The sequence below is a fragment of the Haliotis rubra genome, unplaced genomic scaffold, assembly GCF_003918875.1.
Source record: "Haliotis rubra isolate DU_JTF1 unplaced genomic scaffold, ASM391887v1 Scf358, whole genome shotgun sequence".
NCBI lineage: Eukaryota > Metazoa > Mollusca > Gastropoda > Lepetellida > Haliotidae > Haliotis > Haliotis rubra.
Window position 1 is genome coordinate 178044 of NW_025767033.1, and position 27179 is coordinate 205222.

At 37.5% G+C, this 27179-nt stretch overlaps 1 protein-coding gene across 1 annotated transcript in view; it reads left to right on the top strand.

Annotated features, from left to right (window-relative positions):
• The window catches only part of LOC124285288 (cadherin-like and PC-esterase domain-containing protein 1), a 62395-nt gene extending 40762 nt beyond the window's left edge, over nt 1-21633 (top strand). The window contains exons 8-25 of the mRNA XM_046721485.1: nt 71-245; nt 1023-1177; nt 2639-2711; nt 2986-3147; nt 3994-4098; nt 5128-5336; nt 5541-5596; nt 6850-6879; nt 7401-7590; nt 8399-8579; nt 15490-15616; nt 16132-16268; nt 17878-18098; nt 18679-18683; nt 18944-19046; nt 19462-19549; nt 20090-20236; nt 21051-21633. Coding sequence (XP_046577441.1) covers nt 71-245; nt 1023-1177; nt 2639-2711; nt 2986-3147; nt 3994-4098; nt 5128-5336; nt 5541-5596; nt 6850-6879; nt 7401-7590; nt 8399-8579; nt 15490-15616; nt 16132-16268; nt 17878-18098; nt 18679-18683; nt 18944-19046; nt 19462-19549; nt 20090-20236; nt 21051-21215 — 2329 coding nt within the window. The 3' untranslated portion in view covers nt 21216-21633. The remainder of the gene's footprint in view (nt 1-70; nt 246-1022; nt 1178-2638; nt 2712-2985; nt 3148-3993; nt 4099-5127; nt 5337-5540; nt 5597-6849; nt 6880-7400; nt 7591-8398; nt 8580-15489; nt 15617-16131; nt 16269-17877; nt 18099-18678; nt 18684-18943; nt 19047-19461; nt 19550-20089; nt 20237-21050) is intronic.
• Nucleotides 21634-27179: the final 5546 nt, after the last annotated feature.

Below are 27179 nucleotides of genomic sequence, written 5' to 3' on the forward strand. Positions count from 1 at the left end.
ATTTATATCTAATGCACATGAATAGCCTTGTGTATATATGACTGACCTTATGTATAATTCCTGTGAACAGCCCTGACTGGAGAGCTGGCGTGGCGGTGAAGCTCCCTCCCTACTTGTTCCACGTGGGGGCGCAGCCACTGGTTGTCCAGTTCCATGTGCTGGTGATGTCCTTTTCCCCTCTCCGACTCTATCTACACTCCGAAGCCCTCACCTGGATGGGCATCAGTTCCTACCTCAACAAGAAGGTAACACTGGGAGATGTGCTTGTTCCTTGACTGGAGATGAACTCTCTGTGTGACAGAATTATATACATGTTCCTGCTACTAACTGAAAAAAGTGCCTCTTAGCTTTTATGTGGCACATAGCTCGGGCTCATGTTTCATGTTGTGTTTGTTTTATGGGTTTTTTAAAGAAAAATCCTGGTTAATAGGTGCGAAAAAAGGCATTTTCGATTTTGTTCTTTTTTATAAACAAATACCTAGTTTGCTTATTGCAAACATATAAAAAGGAATACTTTAAGAAAAAAATCTTTAATGCTTCTTAGATCTAAAAACCAATAAGTGTTTTTCAACAATTGCAAAACTGTTTTGGTTCATGAAAAGTGCTACAACTATTATAACAGTGTATGAAATAAGGCCCGTCCGACCGCCCGAGACCGGCTAGATTTCTGACGGACAGTCTAAATTTACAGCTAGCCAACCCGATGGTCTGGTTAAAAAAGTCGTATATTTGAGTAAATTCACCATATTTTGGTGTTTGGTCTGGTTAAATCCATTTTGGACTGGTAACAATTTGAAGTTACCAGCCCTGATGTCTGGCTGGGTTTCTGGCTTATTTCATACACTGAGTATAATGTGTATTTTTCCCCTCAAAATTGTTACAAGTAGTTCTAATACATTAATTTGTATCCATAAATAGTGGTACAACTATTAGATTAGTATTGTAATAGTGTTTTTACTTATCATAATACTTGCAATGGTTCACTGACCCCCAAATAGTCAACCTCACAACACACATTCCAGCCCCATCGTAGCCTGACACTGGTGGAACTACAGCAGCTGTTGAGGGACACCCGGGGACACCAGGTGTCTCTGGACCAGCTGGAGGAAGCTGTAGTAGATGCTCTGCTCCTGCTGGAGTCTGCCGACAAGCACCTGCAAGAAGGGGCACATGCAAGGTCAGACTTCATGATGGTTGAAAGTCAACCAGTGTTTCTCTATATTTCACAGATCTCATTAAAATCAGGTCTTAGTGCTAGCTACAGATTCATAAATATCCGAGCTCCTCATTTGAGGTCATGTCAGAATGACTGTTCGTGAACTTTTCCTGCCAAATGAAGTGACTCACAGGAAGTAAATATTAGCCAATCAGGAAGTAGATGTATCCGATTCTTGGAACAAGAGGCTTTCATTCCAGAACATGCCTTGTAAAAAACTGTTGACAAAGATTCTCAATTTAAAATTTGAAAACTGAACGTCTCTTCCATTTCAAATGTTTATTCCACTGAGATAGACTATGACAGAATCGGCAGAGTTGGTCATTACATAAATGTGATTCACAATGCCTTTCATTATCCTTTTCAAGGCAGGATGATTAGGAAACACTTTCAAACTTTCAGTTTCACAGTATTGTATGCGATCCTCTGGCTGGCTGGATGTAAGTTCATTCTGACATGACACACAATGGGATGTCCTCTTTGTTTAGCTGTAATGAGCAGTAACGTCGATTTTAACGAGATTGTATATTTTACTGATATTACTGTGGTTGGTTCAATAAATAGTATGATACTGCTTCTTTGTTGAGAAATATAATCTGTCACAGCATCTGACTGACATAAGTAAATTTTTGTTCCACATTTTGTAATATTTCCACTATTTTATACCACTCCCAGACTTAACAACTCCAGAGGCCCAGATAAGCTGCATATCCGGGTAAAATACGCATATAAAATTTCCAATTACGCATTGAAAAATAATTGTTGCGTACCAATTACGCATTTAAATGTTAGATACACAAAAAGTTTAAAACAAATGCGTACGGAATATATTTATAAAAATCGCTTGCTTAATGAAAAAGACATCGATTGCTATCAAGTTGTACTGTTAGTATAGGACAAGTGTTGTACTATCAGTATAGGATGAGTGATTTTTTATGAAATCATTTCCATTATATTTAAGTTGGTTTTGATTAGGTATGATATAAGGCAGGACATACCTGCTTAGTAAACTTACTCAGTCACATAATACTTAAGTGAGTAAAATGACTGAAATATGCACATATTTGAAAGCAGTGGGTAACGGAAAATGAAATACCCACTCAACATTAATAATACCCACTCCAAAAAAATACAGTGGGTACAGTACCCACATGAGGTAAATCTTATCTGGAGCTCTGAACTCCATGTTTGGAAGTTTAAGATATACAATCACTGGATTGTCTGGTCCCAACTTGATTATTTGCACTGTCATAAAGCTTGAATATTATTGAGTATGGCATTAAACAGCAAACTCAGGCACTCTGAATGAACCCTTAACAAACATTCATTTTTCAGCAATTTACTTTTTAAGACACTGGTAAGAATCAGCGTTGAGTTTCAGCCCTCGATTATAATTAATGTTTATTTGTTGTTTGTTTACAGATGTCATTCCTGTTTCCAACTGCTTCAGATGGCCACAGTGTTCAACACTTCCTTCCATCCATTCATACTTCAGGTATATACACAATTATCTTCTAGAAGTGAGTGAGTTTGTAAAACTCAGTGAAACAGTATTTCACTGTGTCGTATGAATCTTCAAGGCAGTTGCAATATTGAGGAGTGAGCAAGCAAGTATGGTTTTACATTGCTTTTAGCAATATTCCAGCAATATCATAGATAGTGACACCAGAAATTTGCTTCACACATTGTACCCATGTGGGGAATCGAACCTGGGTCACATGACACCCGCGGCACATGATAAAGAAGTTTAACTTTTGATTTGATTTCAGATCAAGCCATACACTCACACAGGAAAAATGGCTTCTCTGAATGAATACCTTGTGAGACAGAGGATACTGGAAGATTTGGCAGCCATGTTGGTTGCTAAGGATACTGTTGTCATGGATGTTGCCAAGGGGCTGGGCGAACTTGGACTAACAAATTTATACAATGTATGTACATAAATGTATATTTCTTTAATAATTACTCATATACTGAGGGGAAAAAATAAGGGATCACATGGAAGCACAAGTGTTCCTTTTTTCTCTCCAGGTTTCTCAACAAGCTTTGTATCACACAACTTGTGAAGAAGCCTGGAAAAAAATAAAGGAACACTTGTGCTTTCTTGTGATCCCGTATTTTTTTCCCCTCATTATATATCACTTACTCTTATGTACCTGATACCAGTCTTGTCTATGCAGCAAATCACGACACATCATCAGGGTGAAACCCTTACATGCATAGGTTCATATTTTGCACTGAAGAATATAAAATATTTTATCATGTTTAAACTGACTTCGCTCCGTGTATTTTGCCCCGTGATGAATTTATTGGAAGTTTCATCCTTCTTGTAATAGTATATCTCGTTCTGTTAAACCATTGCTACATTTAAAAATATCTTTCATCAATTCAGTGTTTTGTGAATACTATCTATTTGTCAGTTTCTTAAATATCACCATCTCTGAATGTTAGGCCAATTATTTTGCAAACCAACAAATGAAAAATGGAAGGCCTTACATGAAATCAAGATGAAAATGTGCTATCATCTCCAGCTGGATTCTGGCACAAGAGACACAAAAAATGGACGAGCATCACACAAAACATCATGGTATAATAACATTTTCGATGTAGCTTGTGTACAACTTACTTTTTATGGAAACAAGGAGTTACAATAAACTGAAAAGGAAGTCCCAGTGCATGTATTGTTTTTTCTTCATCTGTCTAAATAATCTGGTAAATAACCAATTCTGTGATGTCCCTGTTATTCAATATACACCCTATTTCTCCGTTCTCTACAGGAGGGAGTGTGCAATTCGGACCAAAGCTTCTGCCTCAGTAAAGGGGACCTTATCTTCTCTCTCAACAACAGACGTGAACAGCTTCGTCACGGCAGCTTCATCAAGGTCAGGGTCATTGCCTCAGCTTCATAGATCTGTCTTCTAGGTGTCCATTTTATTTTCTGTTATTTCTCAGCTTCAAAGAGAGTGTGCTGGCAAAAAAATGATAAATTAAAAAAATCCCAGAATACACTTTAGTTTGAGAAAACACGTTGAGACGCATACAATATATGCAAAGATGGCTCACCAATAGACTTCAATACTGATTATGATGCAGGTGCTCATTAACTATTGACATCTTTATTGTAACATTCACATCCATTCATAGATTAATGTTTATGATTTAAGTGACAGAGAAAAACACATTACAATGTAAGAAAACAATAGCTCAGTTTCAGGTAAAATAGAATAATATCTTTATAGAAGCCTTAAAGACTGCAGGGAAACCTGTTCATTTTCATAAAATAGTAAGATCTTAGCAAAGTTACTAACTAACAAACAAGATGCACATTTATATCCTATGACCAGGGCACTATTCCTCGCAGCTTATGATCTAAGCACTATTTTTAGCCTATGTTAAAGTATGGGAGTTTTGATCATTTTAACATTCAAATCATTTTGTGGAACACAACCCTTACAACTAACTGAGACTGGATGTTTGTTACATTTTTTATCCAAATTTATTTTTTAGAAATGAACTGTTAACATCTAAATTACATCGCTTTGAATTGATTTTATAATTGAATTAAACAGCTGGGAATATGTTCCTGAATTATTTTTATAGTTTTTGTGTAAATAAATGAAAGCAAGAAGACAGAAACAATTACAATCAGTAAATTTGAACGTGATTCATCAAAATTCATATTTTTTTAAATGATTTGTTTGTTTGATGTTACCACACGCAATATTCCAACTATATGACAGTGGCCTATAAATTGTCAAGTCTGGACCAGACAATCCAGTGATCAATATCATGAGCATCAGAAAATGCAAATAGGATACAACCCATATCACTACAGAGCAATGTTGAAAGTAGACTCCAGATCCGGTATAGCCCTCATACCATCATCTGCAATGTTTGTACTTCAATTCCAGCTTTATCCATCCACCGCTGCTGTGAAATACACACATTTATTACAAGCTGTCAATCAAGATGGGGACCAGGCGGACGACATAGAGGGCGCCACTGACCAACATTCATCCACCGTGGAGTTACATTCCTACCTTCTCAGTCTGGAGAGTTACTTCGCTCACATGGAGGAAGAAGATTCTGTTGAAGCTTACGATGACATGAACGTCCCCATGTAAGAATCATCGATAGTTGTTTGCAGTTATGTTTACATTATATAAATGTATGTGATTGAACCCCTTTTTTTAGAAAATGTTTTGAAAAATTAATGATCTCTTTAAGTTCATACTGGTAGTTCTATGTGCGATTTAAGATTTTTATTCTATTTGAATACAGAGTATGTAATAAGTGCTTCAAATGTCAACAATGTTTCTTGCAGAGACTTTGATGGTATAAACAGTTCTAAATCATCTGCTAGTGGTCCAGATATCACAGGTAAGAAGAATTACACATCATCACAAGATCCTATCTAGACCCCTACATGCAGAACAGGGAGGTGTATCCCACCATTGTGGTGCATACCACAAACAAGATTTAGCATGTAATGTGCATACTAAGGACTGACTTTTTTAAAATCTTGGATTCAAATGTGAAAAAAACTAAAAAAACTAAAGAATCCATAGCAGGTTTATTCCGTTGAACAGAAATAAGTAAAATGGAAAAATATATATTTCTTTTTCTGTCACTGTATGAGTGTGAATAATGTTTTTGAAATACCATAATAAACTGCTGAAAATCTAATTTAAGACTCAACTCAGTGCCCCAGCATTGTTATCTTTATTCTACTTATTTAACATTTGAAGAAATTAAAATAAAATAAAAGGAAGATTAATTGTTTTTACCAAATGACCTAAATTTTTCAAAAATAAATTTGCAAACTCTACAAAATTGGCATTAGGCATGACAAGTAGAAGTAGCCACACACACAAGAGCAAACACTTGAAAGATAAGTGCAACCCAGTTTCACCTAACCACACATATTTTCAAAATCCTAGATTTGCCTCTACAGATGTATGCCTGATGGTACATTATAGGTTGTTCACTGGTCTTGAGGAGGGCATGGGCTGATGTACCCTCGATGTTTGTTTATGTTCTCTGAGCCCGAAGGGTGAGGGGAACATAAAGAAACAGCGTGGGTACATCAACCCATGGGCCCTGAGGAACCAGTGAACAACATATTTATCTTACCGAAAACCTCAATGGTAATTTTGAACTGTTTGAAGCACGGGTATCGGATCATAGAATGGAGTACCAGACAACAAGAAAAACAAATTTAGAGTTATCTCCCTTCCATCGATTTGCATTCGCTAAACATCGGTAATTTCCGTACATCATATGTGATTCAATGTTATTCAAGATAAAGAATTACTACTTAGAAGTACCAAATGAGTTCGGCATTCCCAGCAGGCTATATAGGAAAATGTTACTCGCTTGTAAGCGGGGTACATTGAAAATAATAGAACAGCGTTCAGCCAATCAGAAATGATATTTATGTGTGAGGCAAGATAAAATGGACTGACTCATGTAATGATGAAATCAGGTGTTGCAGAAATTATACTGATCATGTTTGTATTCCTGGTATCAGTTCAAAGTTGATAAAGGCATGAAATTCCCCAGACACCTGCATCTATAATTTAACCCATTATTCAGTATCCAGCCCCTAACAGATAACCATATGTATGTTACAGAGATGCAGTCCAGAGCTGCTTGTAATGATGGTAAGTACCAACCATACATTTGCTTTGCATCAAACCCAAAATTAAATAGACTTTTCAAAATGCAGGATATCCAGTATCAAGGACCCTGTGGATTTGGATCCAGTTATACTTCAAGGCTTGGTAGCTCCATACCGGTGCCGACGGGTTCCAAGAGTGGTAAACGCATAATGCATACATCAATTGGGGTTTTCTGAATCACATTGCTGTCGAAAGAGACAGAAAATTCAGTGATATAAATAAATTCATTGGCTTTATCAAAAAGGACAAGATCAGGTTTGTTGGCTGGACTTCTTCTCATGTTGTATATGGGCCTATTCCAAAGAAGTTTAAATTCATCTTTTTGCATGACGTCCTGGACATGTTCAGGGTCGTATCATGGATGGATCTCTGAGTCAAACCCACAGGCATGGCAAAGACAGTAGTAGAAGCCATCATGTCTGTTGGACAGGCTGTCATTATTATTCTTATTCTTATTCTTAACATGAGAATGGACACCACTCATTCACTGCTCCTTTTTGCAGATCCTGCCAGTATGCCATACCTAGTCAACATCATAACAAAGCCTTCGATAGACCTTATGCCAGAGTTCTCTCCCCTGACGTCAGAGTACCGGGCAGTGGTAGAGTACGACTTGCTTCTCATCACTGTGTGGGCGTTTGCCAAGAGCTGCTCATCTCAGGCCCGCCTGGAGGATAAACATGGAAACAACAGGTGAGTGAGTGTGATGGCTGTGTCTGCAAGTGAAGTAGCAACTGCTTGATCTCTTGCAGATTTCTTCCATGTCAGAAAGTTGTTACATTTGTTTTCTTATGAAGAGGTTTCCTCCCAAAAGAAGACAGTTTCAGTTCCAGAAGATATCAGGAAATCTCACTTGGTTTACTTAGCCAAGATCCAAGATGCAGAATAACAAGTGACTTTTGGATGAATTAATTAGAGTCAGTTAATGGAGAAATGAGAAAAGTCAAGATGTTTCTTTTTTTTAGGTCTTTTTCATAAAAGTCTAGAATATTCATTTATAGTTTTAAAGGAACAGCTCATGAAAATAAAGTTAAAATCGAAATAAAAAGCAGAAGTTTTTGAAAATAAAATCTTGAATCAATCAACATTACATTTTAATTTTGATTAAGTTTTGCAAACTATAGTTTGAGCACCTCTATTTAAGATCAAGAATACATTGGTCTTCATAAGACAATAACTATGCCTGCATAAACCAGTTTTTAAAAATTATTTTTGTTTTGGGGCTTAATCAATAGCCTTTATAGTGAGTGAGTGAGTGAGGGAGGGAATGAGTTAGGTTTTATGCTGCTTCGGAGAGTATTGCAGTTATATCATGTCATGTCAGAATAGTTGGGAGGAAATCCTAAACTAATGCAAATCTCTCATGTTTACCACAATCATGAACCACACCCCTTTAGACCCTTTACAATCTACCTACATTATTCCTAAAAGTTTTGCACAAAGACATGTGTTTTTGATTAGTGAACATTTAGCAAATCAACAGGTGATTTCTTCCATCCAGGGAGGCGAACGTCATACTGGGTATTGGGGAGAACCGGATCACCATCTATGTGGTGGACATGAGTCACGCTGACACCTGGGTGCTCAACACCTACACCCTCATCATAGAGAGACAGGGACCAGACTACCAGCAGACCTCATTCCTACCTGGCCTACCCCACCAAGTCTGTAGTCTCACACAGGTAGGTGTTCAACCTCCACCAAGTCTGTAGTCTCACACAGGTAGGTGTTCAACCTCCACAAAGTCAAGTCTGTAGTCTCACACAGGTTGGTGTTCAACCTCCACCAAGTCTGTAGTCTCACACAGGTAGGGGATCAACCCCCACCAAGTCTGTAGTCTCACACAGGTAGGTGTTCAAACTCCACCAAGTCTGTAGTCTCACACAGGTTGGGGTTCAACCCCCACCAAGTCTGTAGTCTCACACAGGTAGGTGTTGAACCTCCACAAAGTCAAGTCTGTAGTCTCACACAGGTAGGTGTTCAACCTCCACAAAGTCTGTAGTCTCACACAGGTAGGTGTTCAACCTCCGCCAAGTCTGTAGTCTCACACAGGTAGGTGTTCAAACTCCACAAAGTCTGTAGTCTCACACAGGTAGGTGTTCAAACTCAACAAAGTCTGTAGTCTCACACAGGTAGGTGTTCAACCTCCACCAAGTCTGTAGTCTCACACAGGTTGGTGTTCAACCTCCGCCAAGTCTGTAGTCTCACACAGGTAGGTGTTCAACCTCCACAAAGTCTGTAGTCTCACACAGGTTGGTGTTCAACCACCACAAAGTCAAATCTGTAGTCTCACACAGGTAGGTGTTCAACCTCCACAAAGTCTGTAGTCTCACACAGGTTGGTGTTCAACCTCCACAAAGTCAAGTCTGTAGTCTCACACAGGCTGGGGTTCAACCTCCACAAAGTCAAATCTGTAGTCTCACACAGGTAGGTGTTCAAACTCCACCAAGTCTGTGGTCTCACACAGGTAGGTGTTCAAACTCCACCAAGTCTGTAGTCTCACACAGGTAGGTGTTCAACCTCCACAAAGTCAAATCTGTAGTCTAACACAGGTAGGTGTTCAAACTCCACCAAGTCTGTGGTCTCACACAGGTAGGTGTTCAAACTCCACCAAGTCTGTAGTCTCACACAGGTAGGTGTTCAAACTCCACCAAGTCTGTAGTCTCACACAGGTAGGTGTTCAACCTCCACAAAGTCAAATCTGTAGTCTCACACAGGTAGGTGTTCAAACTCCACCAAGTCTGTAGTCTCACACAGGTAGGTGTTCAACCTCCGCCAAGTCTGTAGTCTCACACAGGTAGGTGTTCAACCTCCACAAAGTCAAATCTGTATTCTCAAACAGATAGGTGTTCAACCTCCACCAAGTCTGTAGTCTCACACAGGTAGGTGTTGAACCTCCACAAAGTCAAGTCTGTAGTCTCACACAGGTAGGTGTTGAACCTCCACAAAGTCAAGTCTGTAGTCTCACACAGGTAGGTGTTGAACTTCCACCAAGTCTGTAGTCTCACACAGGCTGGTGTTCAACCTCCACCAAGTCTGTAGTCTCACACAGGAAGGTGTTCAACCTCAACAAAGTCAAGTCTGTAGTCTCACACAGGTAAGTGTTGAACCTCCACAAAGTCTGTAGTCTCACACAGGTAGGTGTTGAACCTCCACCAAGTCTGTAGTCTCACACAGGTTGGTGTTCAACCTCCACCAAGTCTGTAGTCTCACACAGGTAGGTGTTCAACCTCCACAAAGTCAAGTCTGTAGTCTCACACAGGTAGGTGTTGAACCTCCACCAAGTCTGTAGTCTCACACAGGTAGGTGTTCAAACTCCACCAAGTCTGTAGTCTCACACAGGTAGGTGTTCAACCTCCACCAAGTCTGTAGTCTCACACAGGTAGGTGTTCAACCTCCACCAAGTCTGTAGTCTCACACAGGTAGGTGTTCAACCTCCACCAAGTCTGTAGTCTCACACAGGTAGGTGTTGAACCTCCACCAACTTTGTAGTCTCACACAGGTAGGTGTTCAACCTCCACCAAGTCTGTAGTCTCAAACAGGTAGGTGTTTGATTTGATTTAAACATATTTATTCAAGAGAATGGATTGGGTACAAGTTATGCCAACTTAGTGAAACCCTCTCCTAATTACAGTGCTTACATGCAAAAGTGAAACAAACTATATGTACAGGGATAGAAAGATATATACAAAATGATATATACAATACAATGAATACATGAATTATTTAGATCATACACATTATATCTGATCACTGAACCTTTTGGAATTTGATATATATTTTTGAACTTCTTTAAAAATGTGAATATTGTCACTATAATGGAAGATCTGCACTGCCATTTAATAGTAATGCCTAGGTTTGTTTGTGCTTTAATGTTACAAATTCTGCTAATATTTTGAAACATTTCCTGTCTGATAACAGAATACAAAAGAACATTCCATAAAATAATGTTGAGAATTTTCACAGGTAAATTTACAATTACATTCGGGGTTCTCTATGAGACCGATCCTGTATAGATCACCATTTAATCTACTATTTGAATATCTTAGCTGGGTATGAATTACATTGAGTTTTCTATTACCAAATGAGAAATATCTTGGTGCTTTTGACTTACGGGAGCTTATATATGCGATTTAAAACTTTTAAGGGAAACTGATTCTCTAACATATAAAGGAGATTATTCCAAAGTTGTGCAGATGATGGGAAATATGATTGACTGTAGAGATTTGTGCGGGAATAGTACAGGGAAAGATCACGAATGTTTCTAAGATTATAATTTGTCCTAGATTCAACAGTTTCCGGCATAAGATCACAAAGGTAGGATGGAGCATTTTTGTTGTATATATTATAGAATAAAGACAATTTACGACATCTTCTTCTTTCTTTTAACATTTGCCAACCTGTTTCATATATCAGAGTATCTCTGGTGGCATATTTTGGTAAACCAGTAACTATCCTGGCGGCCTCAAACTGAACTTTTTCAATTTTATCGGTTAAATCTACCGAACAACCATCCCACAATTCACAAGCATATTCAAGATGTGGTCTTATGAATACAATATAAATCTTATTAAGAGTGTCTCTGTTTAACATAAACTTTAATTTTCTCATTGATGAAACCATCAAGGACGTTGTTTTTACAATGTTATCAATATGTGTGTTCCATTTACAATCAGAAGAAAATGTTACTCCAAGATGTTTATGAGATTTTTCCAAACGTACACACTGAGTTTCAAATTCTAAATTTAGAATTGTATTATTATTGAAAAGACTGAAAAGTATAGCTTCTGTTTTGTTGGGATTGTATATCACAAGCCAACGTTTTTGCCCAGCACGATAAATATTGTAGGTTCTTATTGAGTGTCTCTTGCATAAGCCTGTGATTGATAGATGAAAATCCCATTGATGTATCATCCGCGAACAAGCGTGCAGCACAATCTAGTTCATCGGCAATATCATTAACATATACTATAAACAGAAGGGGCCCAGGACTGATCCCTGGGGTACCCCGCTGCAAGAGATTTGGGATTTGATAATGAACCATTTAAAACACCTTTTGAGTCCTGCCACTGATGTAACAGTCTATCCATTTAAGTAATTCTTCACCTATACCGTGAGCTTATTAATTTATGCCGTAATCCTCGGTGCCACACTCTGTCAAAGGCCTTTGAAACATCACAAAACACCATGCAATAGTCTTCACGCCTATCTAGAGCTGAGCAAATATTGTTATGAAGTTCTATTAACTGATGAGTCGTAGAATGGCCTACTTGAAATGACTGATATTTGTATAACAATCTATTGTCCAGAAAATAATTAGACATATGCTTCATGACAACTCTTTCAAAGATTTTTCCTAAACAACTAATTAAAGAAATGGGTCGGTAATTACTGCAACTAGATTTATCTCCTTTTTATAAAGCGGCATGACATGAGCTTCTTTCCATCTATTAGGATAGGTACCTGAAGATAACGATTTATTGAATAAAAACACAATGGTTTACTGACAGATTCTGCAATACATTTCAATAGTTTATGACTTATACGGTCAGGTCCACTCGCTTTGTTAACATGTAAGCATTTAATAATATCAGCAATTTCACATTCATTTACTACAATGTGATTGAGCCTACTAGATGTACGCATTTCAAATAAGAGTAGAGGTTTGTCTTTATCATCTAATTTACAAATAGGCGCAAAGTATGAGTTTAATGCTTCCACTTCATCAAAGTCTATAATATATTTGGACTCTCGTCAGATTCATTAGATCGTAATGGCGGAATAGGGTTCATAGTTCCTGATTCTTTGATTAGCCTTCTGAGTATTTTCCAAAATGAGGTTTTGTTATCTCTGCTCATTTCAGATATAAATTCATCAAGGTTCGAAAAATACTGTTCCTTTGCATAACACTTCATGTTATTAACTTTATTTCGTTGTTTACGATATGCCACGTTATCCTCACATCTATTAGTTCTTTTGCCTTTTTCTCAACCTATTACGCTTTTCTTGATTCACGTCATTATTTCGAATTGTACCAAGGTTTGTCATTTGGTCTAATCGTTACCTTTTAGATGGAATACATTCCTTAATATACCTTCCTAGATGATCATAAAATACATCTGTTGCTTCATCGATATCAGTTGTGTTTGTTATCACACAATTCCAATCAGTATTGCTTATATGTCTATTCAATAACTCATAGCCGCCTTTATCATAACACCATACATCTCTGGTATAACATAAAGACATGGAGATAGCTGTGTTAATGGCAACCAGTGTGCCCCTGTGATCACTTATGTCACTACTGAAATCAATAACGCCACTGTCAAACACGTCAATATCGTTACTGATTAATATGGGATCTAATAAAGTTCTGCTTGTTCTACTAACGCGTGTAGGGTCCTTAATAACATTATACAATGCCTTTCGGTTCATGATCTCTCTTAAACGTGAAATTTTATCTGATAAAAGGTCTTCATTCAGATCACCGACAAGTACAAATTTTGATGTAAAGTCAAATGAATTCTCTATTGAATTTTCTAATCTCTCCCCAAAAGTCACGTCCATGCCCGGGGATCTATAAGCTGCACAAAGCATGATCGATTTCTGAGGTAAATATATTTCTAACCAAATTGTTTCATCACTATTGTTTTCCAAATCAAAGCGTCTTTTAAAACTCAAATAATTTTTAACGTGAGATCATGACACCTCCACCAAAAGCATTTCTATCTTTACGCAATGGTTCGTGAAAACTATCCCATGCTATATTTGTGTTACTGATAGAGTTATCTAAGTGCGTCTCAGTGAAACAAATAATTTGGTTTTCAGATAAGCATTCGTTCAGGTGAGCTAGCTTGTGCCTCACGCTTCTCGTATTGAGGTGAAATATTTGTAAAGACTTGTCTAATGATTGAGTTACATCATGCACAGGGCCAGGGTTCAACTCAATGTCACCAGAAAGCAAAAGTAACAATAGAAATAAGATCAGCTCGTTGGTGTTACCTAACGATGCTGTCACAAAACACAGGGCACATAATACAATCCACGCCTTACACTCTAGGCTGAAGATGCACAATGATGAGCCGAAAAGGCTTGTAAAATAATTTAGTAGATTTATACGTGATGTTTTAAAGTTTGAGCTTGCTCGATGTGTGGTTCCATGAAAAAGTCCGATAACAATTCTATGTTGGATTATGTCATTACCCATTCTAATGAAAGTGTATACGATATCTATGTACTGACTTTGCTATAGCTGAAAGATAGGGGTGTTCAGGCAATGCAGATCTTCGAAATACTAATGGTATAACAATAATAAATGTGGTATAATAGGTTATTAAAGCGGTAGATATAGGACAAATATGATAGTAATATGTAATCACATGAGAAAAATGGAAACCCGCTTTATAGCAAACAATATAGATGATGGATATACACAACTGGGAAAGCAACGAAAGGAGGAGGCGAACCGTGACAAGGTATGATACAATGTAGTTAATGTACAATATATATACAATGCAACAGGAATATGTACAATGCAAGTGGGATCACTCAATCAAAATCGTTATGCAGCTGGAGACGTGGTTCCACAGAACAATTGTAGTTATTACATCAAAACAAACTGGTGGTTGTTACAACTTAGTCTACTAGATACTGATACATCTTAGCTACTATTGACATAGTGAGAATTACGTTAAAGTCAAGTCAAGAAGTCAAGATCACTTACTCATTTAGGCACTGCACGATAATCCAAAACAATCCGTTTGATAATCCAACAAATATCACAAACTTATCTACGATATCTATCCAAGTCATAATCACTTTTGATCTCACGGATCGCACTCTCTGGTTGTTCTTCCACAAAAATTCTAGGTGTTCAACCCCCACCAAGTCTGTAGTCTCACACAGGTAGGTGTTCAACCTCCACAAAGTCAAATGTGTATCCTCACACAGGTAGGTGTTCAACCTCCACAAAGTCAAATCTGTAGCCTCACACAGGTAGGTGTTCAACCTCCACAAAGTCAAATGTGTAGCCTCACACAGGTAGGTGTTCAACCTCCACAAAGTCAAATCTGTAGCCTCACACAGGTAGGTGTTCAACCTCAACAAAATCAAATCTGTGGTCTCACACAGGTAGGTGTTCAACCTCCACAAAGTCAAATCTGTAGCCTCACGCAGGTAGGTGTTCAACCTCAACAAAATCAAATCTGTGGTCTCACACAGGTAGGGGATCAACCACAGTCAAGTGTGTATTCTAATATTGACAGGTGTTCCATCATAATCAAATCTGATAAAACAAGATGGCAGCTTAGTTGAAATCATCCCACATTTACCGTTCATTTTTGAAGAGAATAAAGATATCATTTATTAAAGATGATTGAATAACAAACAGATCAGCAATTAGATTTCGTTTTCTTTTGTTGTCTTACCTAATCTATCAGAGATAAAATTCTGCAGCGCATCCAACCAGATGTTTCTAAATGTTGATCTAGCTATCAGTTTTGAAATATAAATAAACAAATTGTAAACCACCAATAGATGGGGAGCTACTTCACTCCAGGGTCCGTAAACTAACTGTATTGTTATCTGTTTCAGGACTGCTCTCTGCGTTTCCTCAAGACATCATCCTGTGGGTTGAAGCCAATGTACCAGGAGAGGAACTGGGCCAGGTTCGTGGAGAAGGTGATGTCGCTGCCGCAGTGCCAAGAAGGGGATGTGAAAGGTACACCCACCTGTAGCATAGCGGCATTGCTGTGCTTCTTTGTTATCTGTGGATCTTGGTATAACAGTAAATGCTGCTGATTCTGTTTCTTTCTTTTTCATCTGAGGAGTCAGGCTTGTAATTTGATTGATAGCCTGTCATCATGTCCAAATTATTTTACATAGATCAATGCTTATGATCTCAGTGACTATGTCCAGATTTGAGTATTTGCAATCTATCCTTCTACCTGGAAAATTGCTAAGTGTGGCATAAAACAACCATCAATCAGATAGGCAAACTCAACAGGGGTATTAGCTATAAATAGATTCATTTGAATAGAGTCCAGAAGATTTACTGTTGTTGGCTCTTGTTTGTGTATTACTATCACTCTCCACTTACAGGTTGTTTTGAATCATTTTCAAGGTTCTTTACTGAATGGGTTTTATACAACATTTTACCAAAAACCCATCTTTGACTTTTAATGTTTTTTTATATGTTTTCACTAACAGGTGATTTCCAATGTTGCTCTGTTGCAGGTCAGTGGTATGTACCCTGCACGGACTGCAATGATAGTCCTAGTTGCTATTGGAAACAGGCGCTATGGCAACCAGATACTTGTTCTTATAAATGGTTACCAAGAGGGAAAGTGCAGCAGTGTTTTGCTGGTAAAAAGGTATGTATACTTTGTAAAAACAGATAACTTTGAAAATAAACTATAATTTTTAAAATTATTTTAGAATATTTTAGACAAAAGTGACACAAACTGAAGATATGATTTTTTTCACTAATACACTAAGCATCAGAATCTGTGGAAAAATGGGATTTGAACCCACAAGAACTCCTGAGCTCCTAGAGACCAAGGGAAGTAACTCTGCTTTGCAAGTCACAACACCTATGAGTTGAACTGAGGTAAATCATATCCAGAGTAATATATACCTACATGTTCTTCATAACTTCAATATGATTTACAAATTACAGTGATGGCAAATTATATATGAACAAAATAATTGTATAAATGGTTTGTCCAAATTATAATAATTTAAAAATAATTTGGACAAACCATTTATAAATGGGTTTGTCCAAATTATAAAATAATTTAAATAATTTGGACAAACCATTTTACAATTAATATATAATTTGCCATCACTGTAATTTGTAAATCATATTGAAGTTATGAAGAAGGTTTTGATTACTCTGTATATGATTTACCTCAGTTCAAGTCATTGGAAGTGATTGGGGTAGCCTAATGGTTCTGGATGACCGAGTTCAATTTGGGCACAATGTGTGAAGCCCATTTCTGGTGTCCCCCCGCCGTGATGTTGCTGGAATATTGCTAAAAGCGGTGTAAAATCAAACTCAGTCAGTCAGTCAAGTCATTGGTGTTGTTACTTTCAAAGCAGAGTTACTTCCCTTGGTCTCTAGTTCAGGAGTTCTTGTGGGTTCAAATCCCATATTTCCACAGATTCTGATGCTTAGTGTATTGGTGAAAACAAATCATATCTTCAGTATCTGTCACTTTTGTCTGGACTTCAGATTTGTTGTTTACACTAAAGGTTCCTCCATGACCACAGTTTGTCCATTTTGTATTGACTGGTGATGAAGGAATGTACAGTATTCAAAAACAGTTATGTAGTGATGAATGTGTTTAAATAGATTTTACATGTTATATTGGGGTTACACTTTCAAGTACAAATTCAAGTACTCTTGTTGGTTTGGTCCGATATAGAATTTGACCCTACACATCGAGACATGTACCATATCCTTAGCATGCAAGTCTGCGATCTAACCCACTCAGCCACCAAGGCTTCCACTCTGAGAACTGGCATTCTTGATCTTGTTCTTTCCCCTCTGACGAGTGTAAACAGACATTGCTCATGAGTGAGTGAGTTGAGTTTTACTCTGCACTCAGCAATATTCCAACTATATGGCGGCGTTCTGTGTCAACCAAGTCAGCATGGCCGAAACTATTAATATTACACCCATAAAAGTACTACAATCTGTGCTTTACTAAGAAAGTTGAATCACAAATATAAGATGTTACATCTGACTACTTTCTGAAAGGCATTGAGGAGCGGTGGGGTAGCCTAGTGGTTAAACTGTTTGCTCGTCACTCCGAAGTCTCGGGTTTGATTCTCCACATGGATACAATGTATGAAGCCCATTTCTAGTGTCCCCCACCGTGATATTGCTGGAATATTGCTGAAAGCAGCATAAAACTAAAATCACTCACTCAAAGGCATTGTGTATTCACAAATAACTTTATTCTATATGTTGTGATCCAGGTTTTATTCATCGGTGACTCAACCAACCGTGGCATCATGCACTACATCTCGGAGCGAGTGAACAACACGTTGTTGGAGTGGGACAAGACGCATCACTTGAAGGTCTACAACAACCTCAACAACAACACAACAACGTTCAGCTTCGCCTACTACCCTCAGTTCTGGCTGCCAACTGAACACAGACCAGTTTTTGACAAAGCTCTTTTGCGACTTATTAAAAAGTAGGTGCAGTTCAGTGTACACTGATTGCAATGTAGTCACCCAGTGGTTAAAGCATTTGCTTGTTACACATGAGGTCCAGGTTCAAATCCTCTCATGGAATATTGATCATTCTCTCGTTCTGCCTTGGTCATCTGGAAAAATATTTTATCACAAAATAAGATACAATATAGATCTGATCTCCATTGACGACTACTTCATTAAGTGGATTGGATGGATAGAGTTGGTGCTTTGGCTCTTTGATGGTGTGAATTGGTGCTCATGCTGTTAGTCACTAGTTTTCCTGTTTAGATTATCTGGTGCTCATGACTAGCTGGATTAAATCCTCCTAGCTGCATAAGTCAATATTTACTCGCTTCACAAAGGATAGGTAGCCTAGTGGTTAAAGCGTTCGCTCATCACATCGAAGATCCATGTTCGATTCCCACATGCATACAATGTGTGAATCCCATTTGTGGTGTCCCCACCATGATATTGCTGGAATATTGCTAAAATCACCATAAAACTAAAACTCACTCACTCAAACAAGTGGGATGAGGGTGTAGCTTTTAACCACAAAATGGGTTTTTTTCTCATAATTAGAGAAAGTGGGTTAGCCTAATGGTTACTTTTTTTTGCTTGTTACACCAAAGACAAGAATAACAAATGTGAAGCGCCATTTGTTTTGCTGTTACCTAAAAATACTCACAGACTCACTAGTAATGAAAGTCAGTGTCAGTTGTCCTTTAACCATAACTAGCAGTTGTAATCTTCATTCTTTCATTATGTATTTTGTGCCCTTCACTGGCATAGTTTCTGTTTTTAGTTGCTCAGTATAATATTTGTTTAAATCCTTCTTTTGTTGCAGGAACAGTCCCCCTTGAGAACAGCACGAAGACAGTGCTGGTAATCGGAGGTGTCCATTGGTTAGCCAAACACCATATAGATGTGGTCATCAAGGCACTTCAGAGGTAACTCAGTTCCCTCCCTTTGAAAATCTAGATTTCAAACCAAGGCACAAAGTTACAATATATTCAGGAGTCTGTTTTTGTGCCGAAAGGAAGAGTTTCTTACATAGCAATGAATTATGTACTGTGTAGCATGAAGAATAATGTTAGACATTAGATTGGTATATTAGTGTGTTTCTTGGAAGGTAATTTTACAGCTGATTATGGTTGAATATAATCTTCTCATGGCTTTGACCACTGACATCCCTTTCAAAATCCAGACGTCAGACAAACTTAAAAAAAACCAAGAAGATTTTAATATTGTCCCTTTCTTTCATCCAAGCATAATGGAGTTGAAAATTGGCACCAAAAATGATCTTGCCATCATTGCCACAGTAACACTGAAGTTTATATGGTAACACAGCACTTCCTGTTCCAGGGAGGGCCTGACTGGGATCCAGCTTGTGGTCAAGGGGCTGGGAGCTGGCTTCCACCAGCCGGTCAGTGGTATCCACTGTCTGTCACAGGTATACTCCACTGTTCAAACATGATAAAATTATAAAACTCATTTTTCAAAATTTTCATCACAAATGGATAGTTTTCAGACGTATATATTATATGGTGGCATGTGACGCTTGTACAGTGCACAGGCCACAAGCAATGGCCACAGTGGGAAGATAGATAATTTACGCCTGAGAGATTCGAGTTTTTTTGTCCTACCCTGTGCTGAAGCACATTTTACATGCAATGTCTCCTTAGGCTGGTTACATGGTTCCAAATTGTGTCTCCGTTCACCCAGGAGTGCTTGAGGTGCTGTGCCTCCAATGCCTTGCAGGCAGCTTGTATACTACAGAAACAGCTGAGAATTATACTGATCCATTGCCTGGTAACTGGTGCGGTATAAATGGATTCATTATTATCATGATTATGACTTAAGTGCCCATGTTTTAATGTTTACTGATACAAATTCATACCTTTAAAATGCATTATATGTATGTGATATTATTTTGAAATAAATATATCAATCGAAAGGGGGCATTGTTTAAGTTTCAATAATTCCTTTTCAGAAAGAACAGCTGCGTCTCTTGTCTCACAACCAGGCCACACTGAGGTACGCCAGGCAGAGTGGTTTCAGCATCGTTGACACATTCAACATGACTATGGCCAGATACAAAGACTTCCTGCAAGGAAAATGTGCTTGCCATTTCCACAGAGTAAGTAAACACCAACCTCAAAAGAGAAAAAGATAATGATAATGATAATGATATTAATAATAGCTATTTATAAAGCACCTGTATCCATGAACATGTGCATGATCAGGCAACCTAAGCTGCCTGTGAGGTGCTAGAAGGTTAACAAACATATGACTTATCCCATCAGGTACCCATTCACTGCTGAGTGAACAGCGGTGCTTTTTTACCAAACTTGCTTGCCTTGAGTGGGACAGGCCAGAAGTCCTTGAAACTCTCTGGAGTTAAGCTGCCAAACACGTCACCCATCCAAGGACTCTCCGTGACCAGCATTAATTAACTTCAACTGATTTGTGACCTGGGCTCTATGCACAGGACCACACACCACCATGAGAATGAGTTTGATGTGATTTTATGCAACTTAATAATAGATTTTATCATGGCAAGGGACACAAGAAATGGACTTTACAAATTATACCATGTACACAATCAAACCTGGAGCTAGAGCATGATGAGCCAATGCTCAACAACTTTACCAATGGACTTTGCTCCACGATTGGGTACCAATTTTAAGTCCTTATCTAGATGCTGTAATCAGATATTTGTATCACACTGAGAAACTGTATGGATGCTGCTGAATGTTTCACTCTCTGATTCCACAATGATTAGCTGGTGAACAAGCTCACGTTGTGTTGACGAAATGAGGTATCAAATTTGGGGATGGATAAAAAATTAAAAAGCTTGAGAGAAATTGTATTTCTCATTCACTTACTAGTTTAAGATTCATCTTTTTCTCTCAGTGATAATGCATTACTGATCAAGTGTGTCATTTTTTCAGGTGTCCATGACAAAAACCAGTTATAACCCGTCCAGTGGTATTGGATCTAAACATAGTCTTTCATCCTCCAACACAGAGCCCTCACAGACTGTGTATCATGTGGAAGGGGAGATAAATGCTGTATACTCCGAGATAATGATCGGCCAGATCTGTGGACATTCATAGCAGGAGTCAGTTCAACGTCAGGATCATCAGCATCATGTTTCATCACAAGATAGGCGCCCATTTTCAACAACACTCACTCTTCAAACTAAATCTTTGAAGGTTCCAAGCATAACTAGACATTTTAGTTTGGGATGGTTACAAGCCTAGGAGAAATGGCAGATCCAGAAAGAGCAGGGTGATGTTTCAACTGTGCCCTCAGCAAGTCACCTTGTCTGAACCATAATCATTTTCAAATCCTGATCTGCGTCTCAACAGAAATATTTATACAGATGATATGTCCAAATTCTATTTTTAGAAATACATGGAGAGTGGACAGAGGATTGATCAGGAACCTGTCCCGAAAATTTAGACTTTGAAAAATATTTGAAAAATTTCCAATAAGCTGTCTAGTCATGTATAGTAAACTGCTAGAAAAGGGCAAGATTTACCTGGTGGTATTTTGAAATCACAAGTCAACAGAGCAGCGCATGATTCCCACAATAACTACAACACAAGATGTCTGTTTATTAACAGGAGCATGGATAACTCTGACGTCTGAGTGGTGCATTTTATTATGAGTTGTGGCTAACCCTGGGTTCAAATCCCGGCTCAGCCTGATTATGATTCTGGGTCTGCCAGGACCATAACTGTGCTCATGGACTTCAACCAAGCCTTTTTATCCTTGTCAGTAGGACACAGTGCTACATGTGTTCCTGAAATAATGTTCAAGACGGAGTCAAACCAAGCTCGCTCACTCACTGATCTGAACATAGCCACTCAGCATCTAGCCATCTACACATTAAATAATATTTCATAAAACTGTTAAAAGAGTGCAAGATACTGTTTCCAAATAATCAAGCACTCTATTTTGTTAAGTGGGTTAAAAGACAAAGTTGGCATTATAAGAATAGCATCCACCATAATGTTTTCAGTGTCAAGTATTATTGAAATGACAACTTTCATGAGTTCAAAGTCAAATCCTGTTTAAATTCGTTTTACATTTTCATCATGTTTTTACTTAGTTATGTACTCCTAAGGATGAACAATTATGCTTCAAGTATAGAAATTTATCATGTACAACCTTTGTGAAACATACTGTTTACAGGGCAACTAATTGTGTTCATCATATCACTGCCACCATAGTTCAGTTGCACTATTATGAAAATGCTTTTTTGTAACCAAAGTGATTTGGGGAATTTAGTGTCATATTGTTTGGATTGTCAGGAACATGTAATGAAAGAGCAAAGGAAAAGAGCCTTTCACAAACTGATCTTTGAAAGCAGAGGAAAGAATAGGTTTCACGCCAAACTCAGATAACTTACGTGGCTATACTGTCACTACCAGTTTTTGTTTTATTAAATAAATGTCACACGTTAAGGCGAGAATTTGCGGATGTTGACATCCATTAGCTCTCACCTTCATGTGTATCACTTCTAAATGCTGTTCCAAGACTCTAAATATATGTGTCCAGTGATTCCTCGCTTAACAAAACAGGAATTATGATTTTTAATTTAATCAATGAATCCTAATCAAGGTAATTAATCATATACAACAAAAGTATGTTAGGTCACCTTAGATCTTACTTTTCTGTGACATAGACTGAATTATAACAGCTGATTTTTCTGTCTGCTCAAAGGCATCAATTGACTATAACATGCCTTCAATTATAACAGCTAATCTGACTGGTTATGCAGAGGTATCAAACCACAATAACACTCCTAGGACTGATCAGTGATTTGGCAGTTTACAGGTACCAATTCACTGTAACATATGCCTTGGTTTATAACAGCTATAAAGCCATAAAGTTGCATTATTCGTTGGCCAATATGGATGCCTTACTGGATAGTAATATCCTGTTATAATGATTGATTATTGATTTAGTCGCTTTAGTCATGTGAGACTGAGGCAGCAACTGGAGAAAATTGACTTCATATTTGCCATTTCAGGCATATTTTGAGGAGTCAACTGGTGCAAAAACACCTGAGAGAATTCACTAGCATGATGGTCTATATTTGTATTTATCTAAATAATTGACATGCAAATGCCATGAACATGACAATTTTCAGTATTTATATGTAAATAGTATGTGTGATGTAAAGATATTTATTTCTTGTAAAGATATATTTGTGTACATATTACAAGTGAGTGCATGAAGGGTGCATGGGACCAATACACTGAATTGCTCAATTTGACGGAATAATAGACATTTTCAAGAAATAAATAGACCAGGCCCCGATTTCTCGAAACAAACTTAAGTTCTTACTCAAAATTTCAAATTGAGTTTGCAATTTGAAACAGCTGAATTTTGAACTCGGCTGCAATTTTTTAATAAAAAAGCCTAAAATACTTCAGTATTCTATTCACCAAACTCAAGTTGTCTACTATGTTTGAGTTTAATATCGATTTCAGTTCATTCTGGGAAATGCATTTTCTCAAATTTGAGTAAAAATTTGAACTTAAGTCAAAACTCAGACTTAAGTTTGTTTTTCGAGAAATCGGGGCCAGATGTCTATGTTGTGTTCTAGAGATGACCTTCACCCTTTAAACAATATGGTTCAGTTTAAGTCATGTGTTACAGATGACCTTGACCCTTTGAACCATCTGTCCTGAGTTTAATTTGTTACAGATGACCTTGACCCTTTAAACAATCTGTGCTAAGTTTAAACTGGGCTAAGTTCAACCCCTTCTTGTCAACTGTTTCTTTCTACTCTTATTTCAAGACCGCCATAGAGCTGGAATATTGCTGTGTCAGTAAACAACAAACAAACAAAGCTGTTGGTCCAAACATGATTTCACCCCTGCATATTGTTCCACATAGTTCAAAAGTGGGAAACAAACTCTAGACTGGCTTCATTTGTGTTGATAATGCCGCTATCCTATTTATTATTATTAATACTTTTTGTTTTTTAACATTCATTTATTTAGGAATACCATGCATGTTATTCTTCTTGCATAATAAGTTTGCAATGGTATTATACATTTGACTCCTACATATGTTAATGTCCTATATGGACACTGCTGAATGTGTTCAAGTCACATGAGATGCATCCTTAAAAAAAAGCACTGAACAGTGTCCACATATTCCTAACATTGGATATTTTTCCATAGCAACATAATTTATTGCACAACACATTAGTCATCCAAGTTTACTGTTGTACCACCGTGGGGGCTGTGTCAAAAGTTTTCATGTCATTTCCATGTGCAGTCATTTTTCTGGTTTTAATTATTACCACCTCTGTAGGCCTTGATAATGTCAAATACCGTTTATACCAGAATAGGTCATGGCGATCCAGACAGTGTAGAGAATGTGTATCTAATTTTCCTGTGCATGCGGCAGGATAAATTTTGATCAATTTTTGTGTGGAAATTACAACCCTTTTATAGTTTTATCAAGTAATGGATATATTAGTTACAGTGTATATAATACAGTATTTATAAAGGGGTTTACATGCCAATTCTGCCTTTGGAAATATGGCTGAACCTCACTTTGCTTCATGGAACTGTTAGTTTGGAAAGTACACTTAAACTTTTATCACAAGCTCTTTCTGAACAGGAAACATACATTAATCTCAGGGGATTTACAAGATTTCTTCACTTATATTTCTTTCTCAGATGTTTTACATCTGATAACCCATTTACACATATACCCTGTTGTATACAGACCCTTTCAAATACAGACCCTGTTAGCTTTAAATACCCTACTAAATATATAGACTGTTAGATAAGACCTGTTAAATACAAACCATGTTAAATACAGATCCTGTGAAATTGAAACTGTATTAAATACCCTAACATACGGACCTTGTTTAATGTGCTATTATATATAAAAATGTTAATTATGACAAGGCATTTTTAACACATACAGATCCTGTTGAATGCAGAGCAGACCCTGTTTAACTATACCCTCTTCATAGAACAGACCGTACTAAATACCTCATTACACAGACCAAGTTCAGTTTCTGCTGATCCAAAGCTGTTTACAAATATTATTTATGTCATTAATCCAAATAATCTCGTTATTCAGCTGTTAATTTTGATACCCAAATGTTTATGTTTATTTGTTTTCTTGTGGGGACAGATTCATCAAGGTTTGACATAATCCAGATAAACAAGAACCGATTTACTCCATTGTTCGAACATTGTAATATCAGAAATAAACACTTAGAAATAAAATTCCAATTGCAGTGGGGTTAAAGTTGTTTTATATGACAATGTTATTTCCGTCCATAAAACTCTTGTCACATATCAGTTATTAATGGCGACGTAGTACATGATAACATCCTGAGCACTTCATTCCTTCATTATGAGGTGAGTGGTGCTTTGTAACAGACTGCTTTGTTTAAACAGATGGGATTACCAGTATGAACAAGAAGACAAAGTCATCAATATCCCCCTCAATGGCAAAATACTCTTCATGATTATGTCTACGAGTTATGATTATGTCAAATATCTATGTGTGTATATAGAAAAGTGGAAGGAGAGTATTGAAAGGTTTTGAAAGTTCTGCTCCAGAAAGGAGCACTGTCACCAATTTCATTCTATGTCAAACTTGTTGGCATGGAAATGCCAAAAATATTTTATTCAGAAGTCCAAAACTACCAAAAGGCACCAGTACACCACCAGATCTATCTATGTGCCAAGTTTGGTGAAGAAATAGTGAATGGTTTTAGAGTTCTGCTACGGAAAGAGCACAACCACCAATTTCAGTCTAAGTCAAACTTGTTGCCATGGAAACGCCAAAAATATTTTATTCAGAATTCCAAAACTACCAAAAGGCACAAGTACACCACCAGATCTATCTATGTGCCAAGTTTGGTGAAGAAATAGTGAACAGTTTTAGAGTTCTGCTCCGGAAAAGAGCACAACCACAATTTCAGGCTAAGTGAAAATTGTTGCCATGGAAACGCCAAAAATATTTTATTCAGAATTCCAAAACTACCAAAAGGCACAAGTACACCACCAGATCTATCTATGTGCCAAGTTTGGTGAAGAAATAGTGAACAGTTTTAGAGTTCTGCTCCGGAAAAGAGCACAACCACAATTTCAGGCTAAGTGAAAATTGTTGCCATGGAAACGCCAAAAATATTTTATTCAGAATTCCAAAACTACCAAAAGGCACAAGTACACCACCAGATCCATGTATGTGCCAAGTTTGGTGAAGAAATAGTGAACGGTTTTAGAGTTCTCCTCTGGAAAAGACAAATTTGCACGTACCACCAATTCCAGGCTAAGTGAAACTTAGCCTGGAATTGCCAAAAATATTTTATTCAGAATTCCAAAACAACCAAAAGGCACCACTACACCACCAGATCTATATATGTGCCAAGTTGGTGATGAAATAGTGAACGGTTTTAGAGTTCTGCTCCGGAAAAGAGCACTACCACCAATTTCAGTCAAAGTCGACCTTTTTGCCATGGAAACGCCAAAAATATTTAATTCAGAATTCCAAAACTACCAAAAGGCACCAGTACACCACCAGATCCATGTATGTGCCAAGTTTGGTGAAGAAATATTGAACGGTTTTAGAGTTCTCCTCCAGAAAAGACAAATGTGCACGGACGGACGGACGGACGAAGTCCATTTTAATACCCCCCGCAAAACGCGTTGCGGGGGATAAAAAGATGATGGTAATATTTTTACCAAGAATGTAAACTTTCCACTCACCCTCATGTAAGAAGTGCACATCATTGGCCACTGTTGACAAGAAGTATATTTCTGGTCTAACAGAGATTGAATTCATCTTTTCTTTATTAGCATTTCATATAATTTAGCCATGACTCTTTTTTTTCCTAACAATTACATATTTTGTTTATTTATATTTGACTTTTTCATTGATGCACTTGTATCTTATTTCAAAGTGTTTCAATTCCAGGAATAATGTGTAGTCTAAGATACCAAATATTTGATGTAAATCATGACTTTTCTAAACTGAAATCACACATATACCATTTGGAAACCAATAGATTCTGAGGCTGTTTTAGCGAT